General features: G+C 46.7%; 1 protein-coding gene across 1 annotated transcript; it reads left to right on the top strand.

The window, feature by feature from the left end:
* The first annotated feature begins 4 nt into the window (after positions 1-4).
* ARPC4 (actin related protein 2/3 complex subunit 4) lies at positions 5-9,754 on the top strand. The gene is made up of 6 exons (XM_043885996.1): positions 5-122; positions 2,584-2,702; positions 3,932-4,043; positions 5,332-5,427; positions 6,361-6,531; positions 8,847-9,754. Exons 1-6 carry the CDS (start codon positions 120-122, stop codon positions 8,850-8,852), a joined length of 507 nt encoding a protein of 168 aa, XP_043741931.1. The 5' UTR covers positions 5-119; the 3' UTR covers positions 8,853-9,754.
* The last annotated feature ends 342 nt before the right edge of the window (positions 9,755-10,096 follow it).

Below are 10,096 nucleotides of genomic sequence, written 5' to 3'. Positions count from 1 at the left end.
ACAGATGGCACGGTCCGGACGTCCGGGCGGAGACTGCGGCTGCGCTTCTGGGGAAAGGGCAGGCGTCGCGGGGCTGGCCACTTCCGCGCTTCCGCTTTCCGGCCCAGCCAGCGCCCGCGATGGTGAGAGAGCAGGGCCTCGGGCCAGGGACCCCCGCTGTTCTGCCTCTAGGCTCTGGGTCTGGGGGAGTTGCGACTTTGCAGCGGAGAGGCCCTGGGCCGAGGGATGCTGGGGGTGCGGGGGTACCCTGAGGCTGAGAGAAAGAGGGCGGGGCAGGGGCTGAGGTGAGGAAGGGGCGAGCGGGGGACGCCTTCGTAAGAAGCAGGCTTTGAGGCTTCCTATTCTGTCCTTTGAAGCTGGCGGGGGATACTGAGGCAAGAAGGAAGCCGGAAGTGGCTCCTCCTCGGTTTGTGGTAGCGCCTCGAAGGCACGTAGTAGGCCTTATAGCCCGTAGTAGGGCCGCTGAGGCATGTGGTAGGGATACCTCCCTACCCAGAGTAGACCTTCACTAAATACACTCTTCTTTCTCGCTCGCTTGATCCCACAGTTCTCTGAGGAAGCCTCCCTACTTCCTTATCCCACTCCTCATGTTGCCACCAGCTCTTACTTTTACTTCACTGAAGGATCTCTCTTTTGCTGCCTCCACGCAGACCCCTTCCTGGTCAGAATTCAACCGTATCAGCCTTAATATGGAATGTTAAGCTCTGATGCCGCTGACCTTTCCCTTTCAGGAAGTCGTCCCTTTTGATGATTGTGGGTTTTTCTAAACGTCAGTTGAGTTTGGCTCACTGCCTTCCCCTTCTTTATCCTCTTCCTGTCGATACCTATTTAATGTAGAGGTCTTCGTGACCATATAATTTATGATGACTCCTAAGTCTGCCTTCCTAACTCTCTTTCAAGGTTCACCTGGATATCTTGAAGACACCTTGAAATTAGACATCTGAATTAAAACTCTTCTCTCCCTAAATTTGCTTGTTCTCTTGTATTCCTTATTCTTGCTCTCTGTTTTCTTATCCCAGCTAGAAACCTGGGATATTCTGTTTTTGTTTAACTGAGGGGATGCCTCTTGATTTTTTTAAACATCATACTTGTTGAAGTGTTACACGAGAAGGTGCTTACTCCATTTGTGAAAGGGCAGACGTCATAGGGTTGACCACCTAAAATGCACCTTTTTCAGATTTGCTATGAACTTTGACAGATACAATCTTGCTTTTCCCTCATTGCCCCAGGCCAGGCTCTCATTACCCTACTTAAATAACCCTCTGCTGGCTCTGTCACTTCCCTCTCCTCCAATCCATTCTCCACAAAGTCTGCATACAGCTGTAGTTGTGTAACTTCCTCTCCAGAAAGCCCCAGAAGTTCCTTACCACTTTTAAGAGAAGAGCTAAACTTCAGTAGCCTGGCATTTGAGATTCCTCATGAATCTCTGGACCACCATTTGCAACCTCATCCATTGAATCTAAAATGTTTCCTGGCAACATTGTATTCATTACTACTTTAATACCCCTATTTGTTACTCTAATCTTGTTATTTTTTCATTCATTCACTTACTGTACAGAAACTGAGTAAGACAGTGTATAGGAAAGGTACTGACTGAGCAAGTTGCAGGGTATGTAAATTTGAATAGAATAGACACGGTCTGTTAACCATGGAGCTTTCAGTTCAGTAAAGGAGAAAATTACTTTTCTTGGAGCTATTTGAAGGGTGTATCATTGTAAATTATAATAAGTGCTATGAAAAGGGAAGTCAAGAAGGACCTCTGAGGAAAGAAGAGGCCTTCTCTGAATAAGCCAAGATCTAAACGATGACTTAGGCAAAGAAGGGGGAGAAAAACCTGCAAGATAGATGGTTCGGCATGTGTGAAAGCCTGGGGTGAGAAAGAACTTACCTAATGCAAGGAATTGAAGATAGTCCATTGTTGCTAGATGCCATTTCCTCTCCCGGAAATATCATTTTCGCTTTTATCATTATAAAATCCTCCTAATCGTATTTCCATCTTCAAATCAAAACCAGTTTCTTCTGCAAATATGATTTGTAAATCTTAACTATTTCACATTGTACCCATTGTATCATAGTTACTGTCTGTCTCCCTGACCCGGTTGAACTGTTTAAGGATAGAAATGGTCTTAGTCATTGAATTCCCAACCCCTCGTGTGCCTGGCACACTATATATACATTTGTTGACTCAAAGGGCAGATTGAAGACAGTCATTCACCTGTGTGCCTCTAGACCAGAGTTTCTCAACTTCAGCACTATTTGGGGCTGAATAATTCTGTTGTACATTGTAAGCAGTATCCCCGACTTCTGTCTATTCAGTGCCAATAACTCCTACCCAGCCTCAGTTGTGAAAATGAAAAATGTCTTGCCATTGCCATATGTCCCCTGGTAGGCAAAACGGTCCCCTTTTGAGAACCACTGTTCTAGACTTGAAATGAAAGACGTCTTGAAGGCCTAGTCTGTTATGTTCACTGTTGTGTCTGAGAGCCAAGGACCTCAGTACTGCCTGGCTCCTGTGTAGCTGGACTATGGGATCAGTGGATTTTGTGAGACAGATTCTGATTGTCCCTTGGGCTTTTCCTCCAGACTGCCACTCTCCGCCCCTACCTGAGTGCCGTGCGGGCCACACTGCAGGCTGCCCTCTGCTTGGAGAATTTCTCCTCCCAGGTCGTGGAACGACACAACAAGCCGGAAGTAGAAGTCAGGTATGGGAGGAAAAGGGGTAGGGGGTGATGGATGCAGCACCCAGAGATGACTGTTGTCAGAGGGGGCCATGAACTTCCATTCTGGAGTTGTCAGAACAACTACAATTCACATTTTTTGTCTTGCTGCCAGGTAAATGATGGTTCCCAATTTGAAGTTCAGAAAATGGGGTCTCAGTGGGTTGACAGGGCAAAACTCAGGGGAGAAGCTACTCTGGAGCCGAGATTTGCTTGACACAAGTTGTGACTTCTCAACAGAGCCATTTAGGAAATATCTCCCAAGGAGGTACTGAACCCTCTAGCAATTTAAGGAGAAGACTTAAGAATTGAGTTATCTGAGATGCCATCTCTGCTCTTCTCAAATTTGAAGATCAAGGATCCCTCCCCTCAAAAAAACAAACAACTGAACTCCCATCCCCTACTACAAATATTCCATACTTTGGATTATTTTATCTGATTTATGTTTTGTAAATAAATTTTTCTTTTTCCCCTTTGACGTTTAATGTGGTACATAGACAACAGAGATAAGGATTGTTACCACAGTAAATTGATATGATTTGAATGTAAGAAAACTGACATGTTAAAATGTGCCCTGTTATGCTACTTAACATATATGGTTTCCAGTAGGCTTTTTTTTTTTTTCCCACTAGGCATTTTTAAAGGATAATAGCTCACAGACACCACCAATACAGTTAACTACTGTCAGAGGGATTCAGAGGCATCAAAATGGGAACTGAGTTGAGAGGGGTCATAATTTTGATTAAGTGAATTATTCTGGATTGATTTTTAAAGGCGGCCAAACTGTTTGATTTTAGCTTGTCCTTATCGATAAGGCAGGCTCTCTCATTCCCTAAACAGTGTATGGGTTTGCCTATAGTTATGAAAATAGGAGCTGTCATTTGTAAAGCTCCTACAATGTGCCAGGCCCACTGTAAACTTGACCCTTTTTGATCTGTCTCCAAATGAGGAAGTTGAGATTCCAACAGGGTAACTTGCCCAACAGAAGTAACAGGAGGCTGAATTTCAGAACCTTTTCACACTGACTCCAGAGCCTGTGCTCTTTCTGCTGGAGAACATGCTCTCTGGCCCCCTTCTTGGAGCACCCCTGCTTGTGAGTCTCTTATTCCTTGGACTCTGTGGTCCCAGATAGTGATTCTAGAACCTGCCATGGAGTCTCCCTGACCATTCTGTTCTTTTATAGTACAGAGACCTCTGTCATTTTGTGTTCTCAGAAGTAGCAAAGAGCTTCTGCTACAACCTGTGACCATCAGCAGGAATGAAAAGGAAAAGGTTCTGATTGAAGGCTCCATCAACTCTGTCAGGGTCAGCATTGCTGTGAAACAGGTGAGCTCACCCCAGATCCCCTGCCTCCCTGGGGAGGCCAGGGACCCCCATGTAAGAGGTCAGAATGCCAGATTCAGGGTGCAAAGAAACCCAGGTTCTCTTTCCAGGAAATAATTTGCTAAACTTATCAGATTAGTAGAATAAAGGAAAATCAGCCTTATCTTCTAGGCCTTGCTCTGGATTAGACAGCAGGTAATGTAGCAGCCAAGGCTATGAGCCAGTTTGGTGTCAGATCATAAAACTCTTCCTCATGAGTGAAGAATAAGTTCAGTTCAGAAAAATAAGTAATAGTATCAATTTGATAGCCATAAACTCCAAAACTGAGATTTAGGGTAAGAAAATGAAGTGTAGTTTCATGTTTCTTCAGTGTTTCACAAATGTCTGACATTCTTACTACCCCCATTATTTCTTCCATGTTTATGGACCACTTGGATACTTCTTTACTTAATAGATTTCTTTCAATTAACTTATTTTCTTTTACTTAAATTTACCATAAAAAGAAAAACAATATGCCTTGCCAAATTGAGGACAACACTAAAATACAAGCACATTGAAAATAAAGCAGAGTCACACTTTTGCCTCCAAAAAGCTCTATCCCTAGGGCCTGCTCTTTGTTAAAAGGGGAGATTAATAAACGTTGGGGGCTGTTAAAGTCTTGCCAGCCCGTGATACAAAATTCTGTCATCAGGAATATTGAGAGTTCATCAGGGAAAAACTTTGGGGATTGTTTGATGTTGTTATTAAAGTGGTGACCATCTAAGGTCATCTGATATTCTTCATAGTGTGTATCACTGACTGGAAAATGTAGCACTAGTGAAATGAGACTGGAAAGGGCAGATTTGAATATAGATGTGGATTCTGGAAGGACTGGATAAGAGATTGGGGCTTGCCAGGACTTCCCTGGTGGTTTAGGGGTTAAGACTCTGAGATTCTACTACAGGGGACTTGGGTTCAATCCCTGGTCTGGGAACTAAGATCCTGCATGTCACACAGTGTGGCCAAAATGTATTTTTAAGTTAAAAAAAAAAAAAAATGGGTTTGTCAGAGTTACCTTTCTGGAATGGTAAAGGCGAGATCATGATAATGCCCCACTAAGTTGGAGGACTCTAATGTAGTGGACCCTCCTTTTAGCTGGCAACCAGTTACTGCATGACTCAGACTTCAATACCCAACCCTAGTGTCTCCAGCGAACATGGGGGAAATCGGGGTCAGAAGACCAGGCTACAAATTTCTGTTGGCCTTTAGGGAATGACTTTAGGGAAACACATTTCTTTTTTGCTTTTACCAGGCTGATGAAATCGAGAAGATTCTATGTCACAAGTTCATGCGCTTCATGATGATGCGAGCAGAGAACTTCTTTATCCTCCGAAGGAAACCAGTGGAGGTCTGTGATCCATGTGTTGGTAATACCCAGAATTCCACTACTGAGTCCACTGTCAGTGGCCTGGAATTGTTTCTGAAACTGGGATTGCTTGCTCCCCCAGCTGTAGGGCACCCACAGCCTGAGTTGAGAAAAGAGTAAGGGGAATCAGCTTAGGAGGTTGGGTCTGTCTCAGCTGTGGAAAAGGCAAAAAAAGATGAGGCGCGTTGCTCACCTTCCCAGAGCCTATAGTGTGTGGCAGAAAGGGCATGATGAATCAGAATTCTAAACTCTGCCACCAACTGAGTCAGTCTCTCAAGGCCACAGTTGACATGGGGTCAGTTTTTGCCTGACTGTACTCGAGTGCTTGCTACAGATTCTCTGCCTGCTAAACTCCTGCCAGTGAGTAAGCAACTATCATGCAGAGCAGCAGACACCATTGTCAGACACATTAGTTGTTGGCCAGGCTCGCCCTCATCCTGAGCTGAAAATCTCTCCTGTTGCTAGATCTAACCTCCAGGGCCACCAAGAATAAATAAAATTGCTGTTCTACATACAGTCTGACCCATAATTAAAAACCTCAATCCTTCCTCCTCCCACAGCATCTTCTTCTCTCTCTGGACTAAATGGTCCTGTTGTTTGAGATTCTTCTGTAACAAGATTTCAAGTCCTTTCACTCTCCCTTGATTCATTCTGAACACAACTATTTATACCACAGATAGTCTGCCAGAGATGTCTGACAGACAAAATTTTCAATTGGGATCAGTTGATTCAGCTGTTAGTTCCTTGGATCCAGCATACACGTCCCCACCAGAGCAGATGGGCTGCTGCCTGAGGGTGTGTAGCTTGGGAGAAGGTCAGCTGGAAGCGTGTGGCTGAGCGACATGGAGGGCCTGGCTAGTGAAGTGCCCCAAGATGCTGATTCTCTCCCTCCTCTCCACTGTCTTCCTTTCCTAGGGGTATGACATCAGCTTTCTGATCACCAACTTCCACACAGAGCAGATGTATAAGCACAAGTTGGTGGACTTTGTGATCCACTTCATGGAGGAAATTGACAAAGAAATCAGTGAGATGAAGCTGTCTGTCAATGCCCGTGCACGCATTGTGGCTGAGGAGTTCCTCAAGAATGTAAGTGGAGTGTCCTTCCTTGTTTCCTTTCAGAAGTAGAAAGACCTAAAGGTCGTGCTGAGAACTTAGCATCTGGTGGGGAAATGGTGCCAACTGTGTGTAAATATTTTCTGAGGCTTTTAGGAACTCTGGTGGGCAGCAGGTCAGCCCCATGCCTTGGTGTGGGAGGGCCCCGAGATTCATCTTGGAGAGCTATAGGGCATCTCCAGGGCCCTAGGCAGTGCCTCTTTTAGTCATTCATTTCTACGTCTCAGAATGTATAGAGTCCTTCCATGAATCTAGTTCCGTCCCCGAGTGAGTCAAGTTAAATCCACATGTGAATTTTCTGGGAATGTAGGGCAGTTAATCATAGTGTAATTCCACTTCTCAAACAGACTCGAATAGTTTCCTTTAGTGTCTGTTTCTCAGGCTTAAAGTCATGATTTCTTCACTCTGTTTTCCATCATTTTCATGGCATCAGTCCTACAGATCCCTCTTCAGTTGTTTGTGCCTTCCTGACAGAAAGGACTGCAGCCTTCTGAGGAGGACAGATTGTTTACATTGATGAACTGATGACACAGTTCTTTTTTAGACATTCACAGCGTGCCGCCTTTTTTTTTCCTTCTTTTTCCAAACAGTCTTTGGTTTGTTGACATGTTCCACTCAGAGTTGACTATGATCCCTAGATGGTAGAATTAGTGTTTACTCCTACCCGTGCATACAGGTCCAGCCCAGAAGAAGCTCAGGCTCCTAAAAATGGAAATTACACCCACTTCCCCTGGGCCTTAATTATACTGAGGGCAGCCAATGTACAGAGTATGTGTGCTGTGCACCCAGGGGGGCACACTTGGTCAGGTCACACCGGTGGCAGAGTCAGACCACCTTTGTGTGCATCCGGGCCCACTGCCTCCTCAGGCATCTTACAGAACTTCTTGACTAAGCCTCAGTTTCCTCGACCCTGAAATGAGACTGTTAATTAATATATACCTTTTCAGTGTAGTTGAGCATTAAATGAGGAAATTTGTATAAAGCCTATCACTTGGTACAAAGTAAACTCTCCCTGTATTATAGCACAAAGGTTATATGGCCAGGGCATGGGGGCGTCTCTAAATTCAACTGAAGAAAACGAAAAATAGTTTTTGTCCCAATTTAATATTTGGCTCACTCATTCAGTAGTCATTTAGTTGTTATAGTAATTGCATTTCTATAGTAATATAGCTGAAAAAGCACGTATAAGTATCTCAGGGGGAAAAAAAGACTTCCCATGTGGTCCACTGGTTAAGACCCTGCACTTCCAATGCAGGGGGCACGGGTTCCATCCCTGATCAGAGAACCAGGATTCCACATGCCACATGGCACGGCCAAAAGAAACATCCAAAAAGCCAAGTATTGGCAATATCTCATTTAACACCTAAAACAATCTTTGAATCAGATGTTATCCTCATTTCATGGATGGATCAGCTGGGCTCGAGGCCGTCACATGTTTAAAGTGCCTCAGCCAGTAAGTGAGGGAGCCAGGACTCAGCTTTTCTGACTCAAAGATCTGAGATGGTATCATGACATCCGGCAGGGGTGACACACTCAGCTGCATGTGAGGCTCGGGCCATTATGTGCATGAGTGAGGTGGGTTGTCTGGGGACCTAGGGAGCACATGCCTCACCCTAGGAGGGTCACCACCGTCCAGTGCCAAAGAATCTCAGAATCTGGATTTGTGTGCAGTGTCTTCTGTATTTTCAAGTTTGGCTAATTCATATTCATAGCAACTAGTTCATAATCTTTTAAACACTGTGAGCCAGACAGTGCTCCTCTTTGGGCTGAGTTCGGCACGTGGGCCAGTAGTCCACAACGTCTGGCCTGTAAAATGTCCAGGGCGGGTCTGGGCACTGTGGGGGATATTTGAGGGCACAAAGCTTGTCCAGTGCCTATCCTGCTTGGCAGACCCCTCAGAGCTTGACGCAAAGCACCAGCTCCTGAGTCCCTTTCTGAATCCCCAGGCATTTGCACATGAACCCCCATTTCTACAGAAGGCAACCTCAGTTCAGCAAGCAAAGCACTGTGACAAGGCTTTTTGGCTGCCTCCATGGCAAAGCCAAGGGGAGCTGTGGAGGAGCTCACATCACCTGTAATTTTTCTGCCTTGTCTAAAGCTAAGTTTTAGGGCCAGTGCCTGCTGATTTGAGACCAACTAGCGCATACCCACAGGGTGTCCTGAGACCCAGTCCTGCCCCACAGAAATGTGAGTATAGCTGCAGCTCACAGATCAGCCCCCCTCCCCAGAACAAGCCTGCCAGGATACAATAATAACCATTATTCACTGCCTCTTGGTTCTCTTGACAGTTTTAAACCACCTGGCTGGATCTCGCGGCCTTCCCCCTCAGGCTCCCCCGTGTCTCTGTGAAGTCATCCTGGAGTTAACTTCCCAGAGCAGCAGCGGTGACGGCGGCAGCAGCAGCGGAGGGGAGCTGGGTCAGGGTGGGCATGAGATGCGGGAGGGGGGTGGTGTGCTTGCTCGCTGGGCCACAAAGCAGCAGTGGACCTGCCCCGAGGCCACATGTGCCTGGTCAGGCTGGCTTCTGATGTTCAGTCCCCTGGGCTGGGACAGATTTTTTTTTTAACGTCTTGAAACTTAAAACTCTGTGCTTGTAGGAGACTGTAACCTTTTTGTCTTTTTTTTTTTTTTTAAAACCAACAAACAATCTCCACCTCCAGTGGCTGTGACTGGTCCCAGTGATTGTACCGTATTGGTCGCTGTGGGTCTGGGCGGGCCTGGAGCCAAAAGGCGACTACTGTTCCTCCCCGGAGCCATCCCAGGTGGGAGGGAGGGAGGTTTCAGACTTGTGTTCCTCTCCCTCGTCCTCCTATCTCCTTAGGCTCAGTAGAAGCGGTGGGGACCCTCTACCAGCTTCCTGAGCCCTGCCTGCAGTTGGCCACCCAGCACTGGTTGAGGACAAGGGCTGGACTGGTGGCCACCAGCCACGCCTAGGAGCTGGGGCCTGGAAGCTAGGCAGCCTTAGGCCTCAGGGGCCGCTTGGTGCCCTCCCAGCTGAGAGGGGTCGCTGTTTCGCCTTGTCTGTCAGTGCAGTGCCTGTGCTAGAGGTGGAGAGGTGAGTCCCCCAGAGCGTCCCTGCCAGGGCCTCCTGCCTGCCCCGGCTGCTCCGCTCCCATGCTGGCTGTACCTTTTCTGATTCTGGTGGATCCTCCCTCCCCTAATTAAAGTCTCTTTTTGCCCCTCTGGGGCTGCATGAGGTCTGTGCTCTGTGTGTATATGTGATGAAAGGAGGCGGAGCTGTTCCTTAAGACCATGTGGCAGGCGCTTGGACCTGGGGGTCCCCACCACAGACAGCCTTGTGATTGGCCTCTGGACAGTAGCCTGCTGGAGGGCCCTAACCCGAGAGACCCATTGCAGTCCAGCTCCCCCATTTCTGAAACCGCTCTCTACCTGTATAGAGCTTTGACCCTTTTCACATAGTGAGCTCATTTGGGCTAGAATATAACATCAGAGAAATAATTCCATTTCACGGCTAAGGAACCTGAGGTATCATGAGATGCAGCAGCTTGCCGCAAATCTCCCAGCTAGTGAGCAAGAG

This window comes from Cervus elaphus, chromosome 24 (assembly GCF_910594005.1).
Source record: "Cervus elaphus chromosome 24, mCerEla1.1, whole genome shotgun sequence".
Classification (NCBI taxonomy): Eukaryota; Metazoa; Chordata; class Mammalia; order Artiodactyla; family Cervidae; genus Cervus; species Cervus elaphus.
This window is presented reverse-complemented; position numbering and strand designations above follow the sequence as displayed.